Source organism: Martes martes, assembly GCF_963455335.1.
Source record: "Martes martes genome assembly, chromosome: 7".
NCBI lineage: Eukaryota > Metazoa > Chordata > Mammalia > Carnivora > Mustelidae > Martes > Martes martes.
Genome location: NC_137894.1, coordinates 63,551,523 through 63,569,995, shown reverse-complemented (window position 1 = coordinate 63,569,995; position 18,473 = coordinate 63,551,523). Strand labels below are relative to the sequence as shown.

Sequence of the window (18,473 nt, the reverse complement as noted above, 5' to 3'; positions counted from 1 at the left end):
AGTTTGGGGCCTGATCTTTCCAACCCTCCTATCCATGCACAGGCATTCACCGTAGAGTAGGAGGAGCTGCAGGTCCCGGTTCCCAGCTCACTAACCGCTTTCCGTTCCCTGCCTCCTGTAGGAGAAGCAGTTATTGAGGGCTTGGGGATGGAGATTGGAGGTTGGGAGTTGGGGGTTAGGGGAAGGCTGCCAGGCTGGATGTAAATTTCCTGCTTGGAACTGACAAACCCCAGAGGACTCGTGGCCCTGGGGCAGGGGTAGGGGGCATCCTTTAGCCAGTGTTAGTTCTTCCAGCAGGTGGAAAGCAGGGATCAGTGTCAGTGCCTACCAGGTGTACTGAAAAGAGTGGCATGTGGATGCGGGTTCTTGGTGATGCTTCTAAAAGCTTTGCTCCAGAAATGAAAACAGCAGGCACCTCCTCCCCTATGGGGGCTGTAGGCATGGGGGACATCAGCTCCTTGTCCCTCACTTTTCACCTCCCACCTCCCAGGCGGCAGGGTCAGCATGCTCTGCCCAAGGCCAGAGGCAGTAATGCTCCTGGGAGCTCTGCTGACTGCATCCCTGGATCCAGCGGGTAAGTGTCCGGTGCCCCTAGCTTCGGGATGTCACCCTGCACCTCCTGAGGGTGGGGGAAGAAACAGAGGGAGGCAAGCTACAAGATCGGTCAAATCGCAGCGCCGCTCCGCGGGATGGGAAACTTCCCAGCGCAGCCTCAACGAGGCTCAGGTGTTGCCTCTTGGGTAGAGTTGGGGGCGCTCAGTGAGCGAGAGCAGTCGTAGGGAGGAAAGCGCTGAGGGGACCGCTCTCTGACCCGCAGGCGGCCAGGACTCATTCCCACTGTCCTGGGAAGTGCAGCGCTATGACGGCTGGTTCAACAACCTGAGGCATCACGAGCGTGGCGCAGCCGGTGCGTCCTGTGGTCGGGGTCGGGGTTAGGGGGATGACTAGTGGAGGGCCGGGCCGCGGGAGACTACGCGCGGAGAAGCAGAGACAGCGCGCCGCCCCCCCCCCCCGCCCCCGCGGCTGTCCGCGCAGCCGGCTCCTACGCACTCCTGGAGCCGGGAGACCCGGTCGAAGAGGGTCTTGCGGGTGAGGATGGGGATTTGAGGTAGACGTAGGGAGAAGTCTGTGGGCTTGTTGGAGACGGGGGGACGGGGGTGCTCTGACAGAGCCCAGCTCCCTGCTTCCCGCAGGCTCCCGACTGCAGCGCCTCGTGCCAGCCAATTACGCGGACGGCGTTTACCAGGCTCTGGGGGAGCCGCTGCTGCCCAACCCGCGCCGACTCAGCGATGCCGCTATGCGGGGGGCAGCCGGGCAGCCGTCCCGCCGCAACCGCACGGTGCTGGGGGTCTTCTTTGGTGAGAGCAAAGTGGGAAGACGCCGGGGATGAGCAGTCACTTAGCGCCTGGGGAGAGGGCGGCCCGTCCGCAAAAGCCCGGGAGACGGACCGCAGACTCCCAGGCACTTCCTCCGCCCTAAGCGACTTTTCCAGCCCTTCTTTAACTCGAGGAATTTGGGAGTGTCGAGTCAGGGATACTTGCTTCTCTAATCTTTCCCTTACCCCTTACTCCAAACCTAGGAGTGTCATTGGACCTCCACTGTAGCTCTAGGAGTTGAATCCCCTGCCACCGCTCTCCTACCCGTACTATTATATCCTCTTTCCTCCGAGGTGAAAGGAGGCAAGATCTGTTGGAAGACGGGAATTGATTTGGGGGAGCCCTTATATTAATTATATTATTTTGATTCTTACAACAACGTTATGAGGTGGCTGGAGAGGGTACTATATCCCCACTTTGAAAATTAGAAAAAAAGACCCGGAGCTGGTGGCCGAGCTTGCACTCCAACATGTCTTTTGAGTCTTGAGAAACCTAGAGAAACTCCGAGCCCACGGTGAGTGGCGATTCTCATCAGTTTGCCGTGGTCGCAGGCTACCACGTGCTCTCGGACCTGGTGAGCGTGGAGACCCCCGGCTGCCCAGCCGAGTTCCTCAACATCCACATCCCGTCCGGCGACCCGGTGTTCGACCCCGACCGGCGCGGGGACGTGGTCCTCCCCTTCCAGAGGAGCCGCTGGGACCCCGAGACGGGACAGAGCCCCAGTAATCCCCGCGACCTGGTGAGACTAGGCGGCCGGGGTCGCGGGGTCGCGGCCGGACAGGGCGGGGCGGGGCGGGGCGGGGAGAGGCTCCCACCCACTCGCCCACCGATACCCGCCTCAGCTCCCCGACCCCTGGCTCACCCCGGCGGCTCACCGTCTCCGTGCCCCCGCAGACCAACGAGGTGACGGGCTGGCTGGACGGCAGCGCCATCTATGGCTCCTCGCACTCCTGGAGCGACGCGCTGCGGAGCTTCTCCGGGGGGCAGCTGGCGTCGGGGCCCGACCCCGCCTTCCCCCGGGACGCGCAAAGCCCCCTGCTCATGTGGACTGCGCCCGACCCCGCCACCGGACAGCGCGGGCCCCGGGGGCTGTACGGTGAGGCGGCGGGGCGGGCTGCGGCGGCCGCGGCGCGGGACGGGCGGGGGCGGGCTGCGGGCTGCGGGCGGCCGCGTCGGCGGTCAGTCCGCCGCTCACGTCCTCCCCTGCGGCCCCCGCGCCCTGCGGCCCCGCGGCGCTTGCAGCCTTCGGGGCGGAGCGAGGGAACCGCGACCCCTTCCTGCAGGCGCTGGGCCTGCTGTGGTTCCGCTACCACAACCTGTGCGCGCAGCGGCTGGCCCGCGAGCACCCGCAGTGGGGGGATGAGGAGCTGTTCCAGCACGCGCGCAAGAGGGTCATCGCCACCTACCAGGTCAGTCACACGCCCCGTCCCCGCCTCTCCCCGCTCGGTAACCCCTACCGCCCCCCCCCCCCCCACACACACACACTGCCCGCTGCTGCGCGGGAGACTCCGCTGCCCCGCAGAGCCCTCCATCCTCACACAAGCAGCCCCCAGAAACGCCCAGGAGGACACTGCTCCCCAGAACTGGAGCTAACATCTAGGAATGGATCCCGAAGATGAGGAGCAGGCCAAGGGCCATTATACACGAGACTTGGCTGTGGTTATTAGTTATTAGCCCACTGCCATCCCATGTTCCCGGTGGGGGACAGGCCTCTGCCCCTGTCCTGTTGGAGTTGCCTCCCTCCTGACTGCCCCTGCCTGGCCCTCATCTCCCACCTAAGCCTTCCTTGGGCTCAGACCGCTCTCAGCGTGGCTGCTCCAGCACTTGTCTCCTTTTGCCCTCTCTTGACCCTCAGAACATAGCTCTGTATGAGTGGCTGCCCAGCTTCCTGCAGAAAACACCCCCAGGATATACAGGTAAAGGAGTTGGGGGGGAGACACCTGGACTGCGGTGGGGGGACAGTGAGGGACAATGGTCAGGATATACAGGGGAAAGAAGACAGGTGGCTGCATGTGATGGCAAGATGTGATAAGGAATCTGTTTATCTTCTTACCCCTATTGGGCAGGGTACCATTCTTTCTTGGATCCCAGCATCTCCCCAGAATTCCTGGCAGCGTCTGAGCAGTTCTTCTCCACCATGGTGCCTCCTGGCGTCTACATGAGGTGAGGGAGAGGCTGGCAGTGGGAGAGGCTCAGCACACTGGCAGAGGTAAAGGGTCAAGGACCTTAGGGACCTGGAGACTTTTATACACCTCCACAGTTTAAAGGGGAAGAGAAACAGATTTGAAACCCTAAATAAGACCCAGGGGTAGGAGTTTCAACCTTAACAACCCCTTCCAATGGCTGAGCTTTAGTTGCTGACAACAGGATTTGTCCAGCAGCTTGTTACTCCGGTCCCTCCTTCCCTTCCCACTCTAGCTGGACAAAGAGCAACCCATACCTTCAATCCACACATATTGCCACATCCCTGCTGTGTTCAAAGAAGTTCCATCCTCAGTCTTGGCCAAACCCCTCAGAGTCCCTCACCCTACTCAACCTCATCTCAGCTTTCCCCCTGAGTTCTCATCCCATCTTTGATTCCCCATTTCAGAAATGCCAGCTGTCATTTCCAGATGGTCCTGAATGAGGGTTTTGGCCGCTCCCCGGCTCTCAGGGTCTGCAACAGCTACTGGCGTCGGGAGGTCAGCCCGGGGTCTGGGTCAGGGGAAGGTGGGTCAATGTCAGTCTTGGCGCACAGGCTGGGAAAAGCAACCATTCCAGATCTTGGGTGTTGCCACTCCAGATAGTAGGAGATGAAGGGGAGAATGATCAGAAAATTATCTGGAGACAGCAGTTCAAAAGAGTAAGGACGGGCCAAGGGCTCTTAGTCCTGAGGTACTGCATGGTTTAGGGTGACAGGGACCAGGCTTTGGGAAGAGGCCCAAGAGCCTATCCTGAATGTGTTATTATTATTTTTTTTTTTCCAGAATGCCAGCCTGAACAGTGCCCAGGCCGTGGATCAGCTGCTACTGGGAATGGCCTCCCAGATTTCAGAGCTGGAGGACAGGATAGTGGTTGAAGATCTGAGGGGTGAGCTTGGGAGCCAGAGGGGATAAGGGCCAGAGGCTTGGGAGCCTGGGGACCCTTCTGAGTGAACCAACAGGCAGACCCTAGGGTACCTACAATGCAAAAGCACAGATATACACACTGCAAATAGCCATTAGAAGAAAAAGTTTTTAACTTTTTTTTTTTTGCTTAATTTTAGTTTAGTGTGGTTTTCATTCTAAATTAACCTGTGTCTGAATATGTGGGAGGGGGAGGGGTGACAGCACAATCTTCTTGGTGCTTAGGTCTCTAAAGATTTTCATCCAGTCCTGTCTTGAGGTTGAGGAGGTAAAGAACAGGGAATATACTGCTTGGTGATTAGAACAGTCTTGAATCCCAGGGGAAGATTCTTACCAGAAAAATTGCTCTTGATCACACATGGTAACATTGCCCCCACATAGAGACAAGGTTGATATGGGCACAGGTCACATGTGGGAAGTGTGCCAGGGACAGGTATTACCAACAGCCTAATGTAAGGTTGCTGGGCAAAGGGTCAGGATGTTTTGGCCCTATAGTCTGGTGTCTCTCCTTCTCAGACTACTGGCCTGGACCAGGCAAGTTCTCCCGCACAGACTATGTGGCCAGTAGTATCCAACGTGGCCGAGATATGGGACTGCCCAGCTATACCCAAGCCCTGATGGCTTTGGGGTTGGATACCCCACGGAACTGGAGTCACATCAACCCCAATGTGAACCGCCAGGTGAGAAATAGTAATGATGGCAATAGGAGCTAAAACTTTTCTTGTTTTAAGACCTGTACACATGTAACTCATTTAATCTATATCAGGAATGCTATAGGGTAGATACTTTTATCATCTTTATCTTACCAATGATATAACCGCTAAGTCAGTCCTAGAGACAGGATTTAAATTCAGCCAACCAACTCCAGAGTACATTCCTCACCACTACACTGTACCACTCCTACAGGGTGGCCTGGGTTGGGTGCCAGTGTCCTATTCCTGCAGGCTCCCTCCTGCAGGAATGAATTGGGTGACTTTGAAGCTGCTCATCACTGGAGCCAGATAGTCTGGGCACTGGTGGTCATAGGATATGGTCCTCAGGCACCTCATGGTGGTCTCAGCCTGGGCAGGGACACACTGGTCCTCCCATTGGACTTGCCACCCCTGAGGGGGACTGCCTAGGAAGAGGAGATCCCCTCGGGCCTGAGCAGCAAGGTAGGCAGCTGACTGAGTCCTGTGTTTGAAGGAGGGAGCAACAGCGGGTGCTCTCCCTAACATGCACATGGGCGTGCACAAACACACACACACAAACGGGCACACAAACACTCCTCACCTCTCATGGTGCCCAGGTGCTGGAGGCCACAGCTGCCCTGTACAACCAGGACCTGTCCCGGCTAGAGCTGCTCCCCGGGGGGCTCCTGGAGAGCCATGGGGACCCTGGGCCCCTCTTCAGCACCATCGTCCTTGACCAGTTTTTGCGGCTGCGGGATGGCGACCGCTACTGGTTTGAGAACACCGGGAATGGGTAAGGCCTGCCTGGGTCCCTTCCTCAGACTTCACCTTGGCCTGGGCCCAACGTCAGTGGCTGACGTGGGCCCCTGATTCCCAGCTGGCCTCCCTCCTCCTCCTCAGCCCTTCTGGGTCTCTTCCCTCATCTGAGGCCCTGGGTCTGAGATTGCTGGAGGCTGGCAGCCCCTTCCCATTCCAGCAGTTCCTGGCTCTCTCCAACTTAGGCTGTTCTCCAAAGAGGAAATCGCAGAAATCAGAAACACCACCCTTTGGGATGTGCTGGTGGCTGTTACCAACGTGGACCCCAGTGCCCTGCAGCCCAACGTCTTTATCTGGCAGGACGGTGGGTGGCCTGGGAGAACATAGTGAATGGCAACCAGCAAGAGGACCAAGAATGGAGGACAGGAGCACTTGGTCCTGTCCAGGGAAGCAGGTGCCAGGCAGCCTGTTTGCTGTGGTGCTGGGAAGCCTGCACTAGGCTGCCTCCCCTAGTAGGACTGGACTAGTTTGCAGGCTGCACTCTGTGGTCAGGCTGTGGTGGGTGCTGAGAACAGGATATGGAAGGGAACTTTTTGAGGGGAACAAGTCCTAGCGAGGTGGGCCTGGAAGGAGAATTATACCTAGTTCTTTATAGGAGAGAGAGGAGGAGTCCCTGGCCCTGAGTGAGATGCTGACTTTGAGGTTTTCTGTGTCCTTTCCCTCAGGTGCCCCCTGCCCTCAGCCTCAGCAGCTCACAACCCAAGGCCTGCCCCGCTGTGTGCCCCTGACCATACTGGACTACTTTGAGGGCAGTGGTCCTGGGTTTGGCATTACCATTGTGGCTCTCTGCTGTCTTCCGCTAGGTGAGCTCTCCACATGCTCACCCACCTCTTTTCCCCTGGCCATCCCCCCGCCCATCGACTGTCCCTGCCCCTCATAACCTGCTGGTCTGTGGCATGAGCTCCTTGCTACTGTCAAAGCCCGGTTCAGGGGACCCTGAGAAGGGAGAGGCAGCAGAACCCTCAGTGAAGCTGCAGGCAAGGGGCTTGCCTCTCCCCAGGCTCCTTCTGATCCCTTTCAGTGAGTCTGCTTATCTCTGGTGTGGTGGCCCATTTCCGGAGCCGAGAGCGCAAGAGGCTACAGAAGAAAGGCAAAGAGAGTGTGAAGAAAGAAGCAGCCAAAGATGGTGTGCCAGGTGAGATGGGGCTGAGGGGAGGGAAGGAGCTGGGGGCCAGATAGGGAGCCCTGGGAGAAAAAACAGGTTACAGATATGGCGAGAAAGCCAGGCTTTGGCATGCCTGCTCAGACTGGTAGAATGGAATTCGCTTGAGGTCCAGGCCTGGGTACCTACCCTCTGCTAAACCGCTCTGCCCAACTGTCCTTTCCCCAGCGATGGAGTGGCCGGGCCCCAGGGAGAAGAGCTATCCCATCACCATCCAGCTGCTCCCAGACAGGCGCCTGCAGGTCCTGGACAGGCGGCTCTCTGTGCTTCGCACGGTCCAGTTGCGGTCCCCGCAGCAGGTCAACCTCATCCTGTCGGGCGACCGCGGACGTCGTGCCCTACTGCTCAAGATCCCCAAGGAGTATGACCTGGTATGGCCGTCCTGCCTCCCCTACCTGGAATGCTCACCGGTCTCCCCTCTCAGAGCGAGTCCTGTCAGCTCACCCTCTCCTCAGCTACAGATCTTCCCTGTGAAGGCAGTACTGGGGAGAGGCACCCTTTCAGCAGACTCGGCACTCCACCTGACCCTCCCTCTGACCCCCTTGGGCCACTCACCTGGTTCCAGCCTGGATGGAGGGAGGGGGCAGGGGACAACTTTTCTCATCTTCCCTAAACTCAAGGTCCTTTTGAGGGGAGGCCGAGCCAGAGCCAGAGCTCCGAGCACTGAGCAGGCTTCCTCCCACCCAGGTGCTGCTGTTTAACTCTGATGAGGAGCGGGGCACCTTCGTGAAGCACCTGCGGGACTTCTGTGCTCAGTGGGCTCTAGGTCTTGATGTGGCTGAGATGAGAGAGAAAGAGCTGTTCAGGAGGGCTGTGACCAAGCAGCAGCGGGGCCGCATCCTGGAGATCTTCTTCAGACACCTGTTTGCCCAGGTGCCATGGCTATGTCTTTTGGAGACGGGACATGGCTGGACAGGATCCTACCTGGGGTGAACTAAGCTTCTGGTCTGTGGGCTTGAGACAGTCAGCCTTGACTGAATCGTAGCTTTGCCACTCACTCCCTGCCTGACCCGCCAACCCCACCACACCCAGCTAGCACCATTCCTTACTGTATAAATCTCCTGGATCTTGGGTCCAGGGAGAAAATGGGCTGGCTGCTAGAAATTGGAGTCACCCTCTCAACAGGAGAGACAAGGCCCAAGTCAGAAGTATATCTAAGGACCGGGAGTAGCCACTGGGCTCACCGTTTCTGAATTGGACTTGGGGAGATGGAAAGGGTCACTGAACTGCACCCATCCCAGGCCTCACCTCTTTCTCTCTCCCTCCCTCTGCTGTTGCCCGGGGGGCAGGTGCTGGACATCGACCAGGCAGACGCAGGGACCCTGCCCCTGGACTCATCCCAGAAAGTACGGGAGGCCCTGACTTGCGAGCTGAGCAGAGCTGAGTTTGCCGAGTCCCTGGGCCTCAAGCCCCAGGACATGTTTGTGGAGTCCATGTTCTCCCTGGCTGACAAAGATGGGAATGGCTACCTGTCCTTCCGGGAGTTTCTGGACATCCTGGTGGTCTTCATGAAAGGTAGGGGGAGGGTGGGCCATCCCAGGAACCCGCAGTCTTTCAGCACAGAGGTGACCTGCATCCCTCTTTCTCTTCCCAGGCTCTCCAGAGGACAAGTCCCGCCTGATGTTCACCATGTATGACCTTGACGCAAATGGCTTCCTCTCCAAGGATGAGTTCTTCACCATGATGCGGTATGGTGTGGGCCCTTCCAGTTCTGAGACTCCCTGCTATTTGAAACAGGGAATGTCAAATCAGAGGGTGGGTGAGGAGGGTATGTGACCATCTGTACTGAAAGGTGGCTTAGCTGCATCCTCCTAGACTCGCAGAGCATCTAGCTTCATAAGAAGTTTATCTGGCCAGGCCCCTGCCTCTAGGAGGGTCTGTTATCTGCACTGTCTGTACCAGCCAGAAAATTCTCCTCCCTAGTTAAAAACAAACAGACAGACAAGCAAGCAACAACAAAAGTCTATCAGCTCCCTTTTGGGATGCCTTTGGACCTTTATAAACTCTTGTCCACCATACATAACACTGTGCTTTGCCCTGTGAAATAATGACCAAGATGAGCTTGGTCATGCTTCCTGTATTAATCACCATGACATACAGGAGGAGAAACATAGAAAGTTCCTCTATATTCCAAACCTCTTTCTTCCTCTTGCGTAAGCTATTTCTCGTTAGGGTGTGTTGATAAAGACCAGTTTTGAGTGCATGGACTTCTTATTCCAAAAAACACTGTTCTGGTTACACAGCCCCCTTCAGCTCTGTAAGGACAAGGGTCTGATTTCTCTTTTGTTTCCCGCTGAATCCACCTCTTCTGCACTGTGATTGGCACACAGCAGGTATTAAATACAAACTTACCTGGATCACATGGAATAAGTGAACAAATTAATAAATAGAATGCATAAAATGGTGCGGAGTCTTTTACCTTTTCTACCTTTCCATTGCCTTCAGCATTTCCCCAAACTGCCGCATCCCTCTTGCAGCCCAGATCCCCACAATTGGGCATGGGCGTCTAAAAGCCTGGGGTGGGGCGCCTGGGTGCTCAGTGGGTTAAAGCCTCTGCCTTCGGCTCAGGTCATGATCTCAGGGTCCTGGGATCGAGCCCCGCATCGGGCTCTCCGCTCCGTGGAGAGCCTGCTTTCTCCTCTCTCTCTGCCTGCCTGTCTGCCTACTTGTGATCTCTGTCTGTCAAATAAATAAATAAAATCTTCAAAAAAAAAATAAATAAATAAAAGGCTGGGGGAAGCTGCCTGGGTGGCTGAGTTGGTTAAGTGGTCGTGATCTCGGGGTTGTGGGATCAAGCCTGGCATTGGGTCCATGCTCAACCTGGAGCCTGCTTGAGATTCTCTCCCTCCCTCTCCCCCTGCCCACCCCCCACCTCTGCTCTCTCTCTCTCTCTCTCTAGTCAATCAATCGATCAATCAATCTTTAAAAGGCAAGTGTGAAGCCGATTGCAGTCCATCCTTCACTGGGGGTGCCATCGCAGGCCCAGGCCTGGGTGAGGCTCTAGGGAATCCAGGAGAGGGTCCCTGTCCCCCAGGGCTGAGCAACCACCATCTCCTCCTGTACCCAGTTATGAATCCTGCTCGGTCTCACTTGGATGATGCATTTTTGAAATGTGTTTGCTGGGCCATGTGCACAGACGTCTTCTGTTGGACTCACACAAATGTGCACGGTTGGTAGGTTTGTGTTCCAAAGCTCAGCCTAAAAAAAGAGTGTGGCCACTGCATCTGCCAGTCTGGGTGCTATCAGATGGGGTGTGGAGACACTCCTGCATGGGCCCTGGGGTGTTGGCACAAGGAAGCAGCAACCATTGTAGCTACATCTCCTCCCCCCACACCGGGGCCATCTGTGCCCTCACTAGACTGTGAAAGGGGGAGGCCAGCGGCGGCATGGGATGCATTAACACAAGAGAGTGGGCAGAGAGCCTGTCACGTGAGAAGCCCATGGCCCATCTGGATGTGTCCCTACACTAAATGGACAATTATCCCAACTCTCAATGCCTCCTCGTTTGAGGGCTACCTTCCATAATTGGTCAAGGTCGCTTTCAATTTCAAACCCTTGGCCGCCCCACCCAGCTTCACGTCAGCTGCAGGCTAGATGAACACCTTCTCAGTGCCATTTCCCGGGTCACTGGTAACCACATGAGATAATCTGGGGCCCGCCCCACCCTGCTCCTGCCTGAACCTGACCTTGCTGGATGACAGGCTGCTCTGTCTCTCCTCCTCCCCCAAGGTCCTTCATCGAGATCTCCAACAACTGCCTATCCAAGGCCCAGCTGACAGAGGTGGTGGAGTCCATGTTCCGGGAGTCTGGCTTCCAAGATAAGGAGGAGCTGACGTGGGAGGACTTCCATTTTATGCTGCGGGACCATGACAGCGAGCTCCGCCGCACGCAGCTCTGCGTCAGAGGTGGAGGTGTGTGTGTGTATGTAAGAAGTTGTAGGAGTCAGGGAGGGGTGTTCCTTCAATATGAGAGTGGATAGGACCTTGGTTGTATGTCTCCCCAAGTCTTTTGTGCCTGGTATAGAGCCAGACACTCATCATCAATGGTGTCACGTACAGCTGTACCATTTGTACACTGGACAAAGATGCCCACTGAGAGGTCAGGGGGTGGGCTGAAATCCAGCCTACCTGCCACTCACTGAGCTCATGTGCACTGCCTGGGATACACCTGGTCAGACAAAGGATACAGGGTTGCATCCGCCTGCAGTGGTCCCCTTTCCCAAATGTACCAAGTCACTACCTCACCGAGCAGTGACTGCCCTGTGCACAATGGATGCTCAGTGTGGGCAGAGAGGGGAACAAGGCTGGAACAAGAGATGAGAATGTGACAAAGTCACTGGCAAGTGCTGTGGCAGCCTTCCTAGAGAAGTGGGGTGGCGGAGTTGGGGGCGGTCTCCCATGCTTCTGCCCTGGTGGGGAAGCCTGTCCAGACTCTCATTCTTTACTTCAGGTGTTGGTGACATCTTTAAACCAAACATCAGCTGTCGAGTCTCATTCATCACTCGGACTCCTGGGGAACGGTGAGCAGGAATGGAGTATTGGCAGGTCCCCTGAAGAGAAGTGAAGGAAGGAGGGCTGGCTGTGTCAGTCCCTGGGACCAGATATTTGCCCTCTGAAAGTAGCTCTTAGTCCATGATCGATTCTGGCCCAAGTTCCACTGCTTCCCACACCTCATGTGGCTCAGGAGGCTGGCTCTCTCCCTGCCAGGACAGAATCTTCTAAAACAGAAGACCAAATCATATTCGTTCATTCTGCCCTGCCTCTTCTGCTTGGCTTCTCTCTGACCAGTTTTATGGGCAGGTTCTGTGGGCAGCCCATGGGTTCCAGGATCCATCCCCGTCTTCTGAAGTTCTGATCTGGTGGTTCGTCTCCTGGCTGCAAGGACAAGGAGAGAACAAGCCCCATTTTCCATTTCTCAGCTCCTGCTCCCAGAAACTGGAGCTCCCTCCCTCAGAAGCCTCAGAGCTCGGAGGCCCTGGGCTGAAGAAGAGGTTTGGCAAAAAGTGAGTATTTTCTAGAACCTCAGGCCCAAGGAAACATGGGGAGAAGCCTCAGAGTCTCTGGGCCCTGCCTACCCCTCCTGGACACACAAGGTCATGTGTCTCATTCCCTGACTGGTGGGACACAGAGTCAATGATTCTTTGACATCTTCCAAGCTCTGCACCTTCATCTTCAGGCATACGGCCTGGCACGCAGAGGCAAGACAGACAGCAGTAGGGGGTCTTTTGGCTCCTGCCTGCTTTGGGCACAGCTGCAAGGCCTGTGCAGGGAATAGCAAGAGGGAAGGACAGTTGGACAGAGAGAGATGAGGTGGAGTAATGGGGAGAAAAAAGAGTGGGCGTAGATGGAGCAAATGAAGATGAGAGGTACAAGTTGGGGTCTGCTCACCAGGTGCTGTTTCCTTCATCTTTTCTGGCTCCTCCTAACCCTGCCAGGTCTCCTTCATGGGGCGGCATTCAGGGGATGCTAGGGCCCCCGGGTCTCAGGGCCAGTACCTCCCACAGCTGCAGGGTGGCGGGGTCCACTCCCCGGCTGTACACGGAGGCCCTGAAGGAGAAAATGCAGCGGGGCCTCCTGGCCCAGAAGCTTCGGCAGTACAAGCGCTTTGTGGAGAACTACCGGCGGCACATCGTGTGTGTGGCGGTCTTCTCGGCCATCTGTGCAGGCCTGTTTGCAGAGCGCGCCTACTGTAAGAGCTCTGGGCTGCGGGCAGTGGGAAGGGAGACATGGAGAGCCTTCTGGGGGCTCTTTCCACCAGAGCCCGGGTGTGCCGACTCAGGCCCCGGCCCCCAACCTCTGGGCCGTGCTGATCCACCCCTTGCCCCCTCCCCAGATTACGCCTTTGCCTCACCGCCCTCGGGCATTGCGGAGACCACCTTTGTGGGCATCATCCTGTCCCGGGGCACAGCCGCCAGCATCTCCTTCATGTTCTCCTACATCCTGCTCACCATGTGCCGCAACCTCATCACCTTCCTGCGAGAGACCTTCCTCCACCGCTATGTGCCCTTTGACGCCGCCGTGGACTTCCACCGCTGGATTGCCATGGCTGCTGTTGTCCTGGCCAGTCCGTGGCTCCTGGGGTCCCTCTCCCACCCCCATTGCTGCAACCCCCTGGGTCTACCTGTGGGGGAAATAGTGAGGAGACTGGAGCTACTCATCCCCCCACTGTCCCCCTGGGCGTCCTCTGTCCCTCAGGGTGGGAGGTGGGGTCGGGCCTGGGTGGCATCTTGAATGGGGTCTCTCTCAGTTTTGCACAGTGCTGGCCACGCGGTCAATGTCTTCATCTTCTCGGTCAGTCCCCTCAGCCTGCTGGCCTGCGTCTTTCCCAATGTCTTTGTGAATGATGGGTCAGTTCTGGGGAGGGCTCCCCCTTGGGACACTTGGGCAGGCCAAAGGGCATAATGGAAAAGCAAGAGATGGCCATGGACACTCTGCTCTGTCTTTGAATGAGGGTGAGAAGCCTGCTGGGGAAGCTGAAAGTGACTTCCTTGCCATGGAAGGAAGCTGGCCTTAATTATCTGGGAAAGGTGTTCAGGAGATGAATCAGAGACCCTTTCCCATGTGTGCCTGGCATAGAGCATGGCATCTTAGCCTATCCTCCATCCACTGGGCAAACATCTATGGAGCACATTTTATGGGCCCATCCAGGTGCAGAGAACAGGCAGGCCAAATTCATACACTCATTCAGCAAATACTTACTGAGTCTTTACTACGTGCCTGACATTGTTTGAGCATAGGGATTAGAGCAATGAGCAGAGCAGCAGAGCCCCACCCTCGCCCCCAGGGAGCTTACAGAATACAAACCAAGCACTCAAGGAAGCAAATGTCAGCTGCGGTAGGAGAGTTCAAGATAACACAGGAGGAAGAATGGCCAAGAGAGCGGAGGGTAGACCTGTGGGAGGCTGGGTGCCATATTCCTTGGATGGAACCCTGGCCATCTGAGTGGTGGAGGTCCAGGAAGCTCAGCAGTCAGTGCTGGTGGGAGCAGCATCACATGGTGACAGTTGGTGGGGGGTGGCCGTCCTGCCCCAGCCAGAAGCTCCATATGCCTTTGTCCCACAGGTCCCAGCTTCCCCAAAAGTTCTACTGGTGGTTCTTCCAGACGGTCCCAGGTAGGGAGTGGGGCTGTATGTGGGGTCTGGGCGTTCTAGCTGAGGATCTCTGCTTGACTTCCTCTTCCCATAAGTACCTCCTTGTTTTTAGTGGTCATGGTTTCTTTCTCGTCTCCAGGACGGGCCCCAGCTGCAGTTAAGCTGTTCTGGGGGTGTGGGAGGTCAGAAAAGGAGGGCAGAATGGGGGCATGCTCTGTTGTATTCTCAGCCCATGCGGAGGACCTGAGAGCATTCTCTGGCTCTCTGCCCCTGCTCCCAGGTATGACGGGGGTGCTGCTGCTCCTGGTCCTGGCCATCATGTATGTCTTCGCCTCCCACCACTTCCGGCGCCGCAGCTTCCGGGGCTTCTGGCTGACCCACCACCTCTACATCCTGCTCTACGTGCTGGTGAGGGCTTCCTCTGGGCGGGGCCGGGCCACAGGGCAGGGATGAGCACTCATAAGGGGATAGGGAGCTGGCTGAACTGGACCTAAGATCTCAGAGTGAGACCCTGAGGTCAGAGACCCCAGTCTGTGAAGTCTATACTGACTTCGTTGACCCATCCCAGGCTGAGGGCTCAGGAAGGAAGTGTCTGGGCAAGGGAAGTGCGGGGGGTGGGGGTGCCTGGCTGGGCCTGAGCTGTACTAAATGGCCTTTTCTCCAGATCATTATCCACGGCAGCTTTGGCCTGATCCAGCTGCCCCGTTTCCACATCTACTTCCTGGTCCCCGCACTGATCTATGTGGGAGACAAGCTGGTGAGCCTGAGCCGGAAAAAGGTGGAGATCAGCGTGGTGAAGGCCGAGCTGCTGCCTTCAGGTACCAGGCCCAGCCTGAGCCCCGGGGGAGCAGTAGAAGTAAACTCCAGGGATATGTGGAGACAACTCCCTAGGCCTCCAGACCACCACTGAGGTTTCTGAGAGCCCCTTGGGGAACCCGTGCCTTTCCTGATGCAAACGGAGCCCCAGAAAGGGCTATGCTTGCCCCCAGGAGGACTTGCAAACAAAAAGTAACCATGAGAAGAGGCAGCTGGAAGTGCATACAGAGAGGTTTAAGGACAGCACAAACCCCCCCCCCCCCCTTGTGTGTGGCCTGAGTGCACCTTGGGGAACCATATATACTCCTCCCTTCTCCACAAATAACGCCCCCATTCAGAGATGGGCAACTGGCTCACATTTTGAGAGTCTACGTTGACCAAGGTGGGGATTCACATCACTGTGGAGGCTGGCAGATGATTGTAGGTATTGTGGGACCATCTAATCTTCAGGACCAAGTAAGAAAATTAACCTCATTTCAACTTTATGTCAATTAAGATTACTCAAGGACAAAAGCTCAGCATGGTGTTAGTATACCCTTTGTACTCTCCAGTACTCGCAAATCAACTTTTTTTTTTAATCAACTTTTTTAACAAAGAGAGAACAGGCCTGAAGCTCAGCCATGGTTAGGTACCAGATAGTATCCAGCTAAAATCTGATAAAATGTGCTGCCTTCTATTCAGAACACATGGTATTGGTTTTCCACCCATCTTAGTGCGCTGAAGTTTGTCAAGGTAAATCAAATTGAAAAAGTAAGTCAACTTAAAGAAAAGTATTAGGGAAACAATAGTGCAGAGGTGTACAGAAATGGCCCATCACAAAGGTAATTCTCAAATGGTAGAGGTTTGGTAAACACTGAGATGGTCCTTGGGGACCCCAAGATCCCCTGACCTGTAGGCCGATATTCAGGACAGTGATATAGGGCCTGGGCCTTTCATGGGAATAAGGAGTGGAGGGGAGGTGAGAGCTGGAACGAGGAGCAGAGAAACCCAGCTCTTGGGTTACCCAGGAAAGAGAGAAGGGGAACCTCCAACTCCCACCCCCAGGAACTCCACTTGATCAGACCATACATGCCCACTCCCTGTACCTCAGGTGTGTGGAGAAGATGGGGTATCTGCCTGTCCTCAGGTACTAGGAGCAAGCCTTCTGATCCCTGCCCTTGCCTGCCCTTGACCCCCAGGAGTGACCCACCTGCAGTTCCAGCGGCCCCAAGGCTTTGAGTACAAGTCGGGACAGTGGGTGCGGATCGCCTGTCTGGCTCTCGGGACCACTGAGTACCACCCCTTCACACTGACTTCTGCACCCCATGAGGACACACTCAGCCTGCACATCCGGGCAGCAGGGCCCTGGACCACTCGGCTCAGGGAGATCTACTCACCTCCAACAGGAGATGGCGGTGCCAAATACCCAAAGGTGACCAGACCCAGGCCAGATGAGCTACCCACCCCACATCCCCTTAGCAGGTCTTGCCCTGCAGCCCCAGGCTCCCCAGTGTCCCTCCTCTCCCCCAATCCAGAGACCGGTCCTTCCAGGTAATGCCATGGTACCCCCTTTCGCCTAACTCTATAAACATACCCACCTTTCCCTGCCTCCCATCTCTAGCTTCAGAACTATTGTGGTGGTGGAGCTTAACTCCAATCCACTCTTCTTGCAGCTGTACCTCGATGGACCATTTGGAGAGGGCCACCAGGAATGGCATAAGTTTGAGGTGTCAGTGCTGGTGGGAGGGGGCATTGGGGTCACCCCCTTTGCCTCCATCCTCAAAGACCTGGTCTTCAAGTCATCCTTGGGCAGCCAAATGCTCTGTAAAAAAGTGAGTGTCTCTCTCCCATCCTTTGAAGGGGACAGACTGCCTGATTGTGGCCCCACGTCACAGCAGAACAGTAAGAGGAAAAGCCCTCAGCTCCTAGACACTGATTCTGCTGGGGTCATTCATACACTGTTGTCCATGTGCTCAACATTTGAGGGAGCGTAGGAGGTATAGACAGAAGGGCCTCTACTGGGGTTTGCTGGTTAAAAGCTTGTGGGGCTGCCAATGTTTGGTGTCTGTGGGTGGTGGGAGGCTTTCTGGCCTCTTGGGTGAAGGCATCTGGAGTAGAGGAACCGTGACTGGAGCCAGGTCATGAGCTCCTGCCATGTGTCCCCAGATCTACTTCATCTGGGTGACACGAACCCAGCGGCAGTTTGAGTGGCTGGCTGACATCATCCGGGAGGTGGAGGAGAATGACTACCAGGACCTGGTGTCCGTGCACATCTACATCACCCAGCTGGCAGAGAAGTTTGACCTCAGGACCACCATGCTGGTAGGGCAGGGCCGGCAGTCAGGGCGGCTAGGTGGGCCACTATCTAGACTAAGAGTTAACTCTGGCTCCACTTGGCGGTGCCCTTCCTCCTCTGCTCCCTCTCCCAGTACATCTGTGAGCGGCACTTCCAGAAGGTGCTGAACCGGAGTCTGTTCACGGGCCTGCGTTCCATCACCCACTTCGGCCGCCCCCCCTTCGAACCCTTCTTCAAGTCCCTGCAGGAGGTCCACCCGCAGGTCAGTCCCACCCCACCTGTCCTGGGACCCTGGCCCTCTCCTGCCAGGATATCCTGTCCTCAAGCACCCTACAGATATAATCTGAGTGGAGGACCACCCCATGCCAGCCCCAGGATAGGATCAAGTGTTGGAGGAAGGCTTCAAGCCCAACCCCCTGCTGCCCCCAGCTCAAGCCTCCCGCTTCAGGCCGGGGGGTCAGTTCGCTGGTCATTCCAGCAAGCTTGAGAAGCGGCTTCTTCCCAGTGGTGAGCATCTTAAGCTTTCAGGCCTCTCCTCTCTGCAACCATTCCCCTCAACACACTTGACAGGTACCAAAGATTGGAGTGTTCAGCTGTGGCCCTCCAGGAATGACCAAGAATGTAGAGAAGGCCTGTCAGCTCATCAACAGGCAGGACCAGGCCCACTTCGTGCACCACTATGAGAACTTCTGAGAACCTCTGAGAACTTCCTGGTTCCTGGTTCCCCTCTGTGGACCAGCCCTACCGGCAGCTTCTTTGTCAGAATCCACCTCAGGCCTCAGCTAGAAAGCTGGAAGAGCCCCTCCCTCATGGCCCTATCTGAGAAGGTAGAAAAGACCCCTCCAGCTCAAGTCACAGCAGGTTATGGCAAACAAAAGCAGCGTGGGGATAGCCCCTGCCTTGTAACATCTGTAGAGGTGAATAGATATAATAGTGTTTGCCTCTGATAGGTCCCCATGTCTCTGTTTGCCTTGCACAAAATCAGTGTGTTTCTTTGGTATTTTCCTGACCGAGGCATTTAAGGGATGATGGGGTGGGGATATCTGATGTGAAGAGAGGGCTAAGTGAGACTCACCTCAGAGCCTACCTCAGAAGCCATGATGCTTAGAACCTGGACAGTCAAACTGCCTCTATTCAGTCTCTGAGGCCTTGTCCCTCCAGCT

At 56.2% G+C, this 18,473-nt stretch overlaps 1 protein-coding gene across 2 annotated transcripts; it reads left to right on the top strand.

The window, feature by feature from the left end:
- Positions 1–501: 501 nt before the first annotated feature.
- DUOX2 (dual oxidase 2) lies at positions 502–18,003 on the top strand (the record flags this gene model as incomplete). Of its 2 annotated transcripts, none has more annotated exons than XM_080807462.1 (33): positions 502–574; positions 818–907; positions 1,194–1,358; positions 1,928–2,115; positions 2,271–2,472; positions 2,619–2,785; positions 3,232–3,292; positions 3,443–3,539; positions 3,967–4,057; positions 4,343–4,445; positions 4,997–5,160; positions 5,769–5,944; positions 6,153–6,271; positions 6,633–6,770; positions 6,989–7,102; positions 7,298–7,500; positions 7,817–8,002; positions 8,419–8,644; positions 8,724–8,817; positions 10,859–11,044; positions 11,559–11,648; positions 12,048–12,131; positions 12,639–12,817; positions 12,962–13,192; positions 13,376–13,475; positions 14,191–14,240; positions 14,500–14,627; positions 14,884–15,037; positions 16,214–16,446; positions 16,688–16,846; positions 17,181–17,336; positions 17,444–17,572; positions 17,881–18,003. In XM_080807462.1, the coding sequence occupies 33 exons, from the start codon at positions 505–507 to the stop codon at positions 18,001–18,003; spliced, it is 4,656 nt and encodes a 1,551-aa protein (XP_080663588.1). The 2 variants fall into 2 exon arrangements, with proteins under 2 accessions (XP_080663588.1, XP_080663587.1); XM_080807461.1 differs by having other exon boundaries at positions 505–574; positions 10,859–11,046; positions 11,579–11,648.
- Positions 18,004–18,473: the final 470 nt, after the last annotated feature.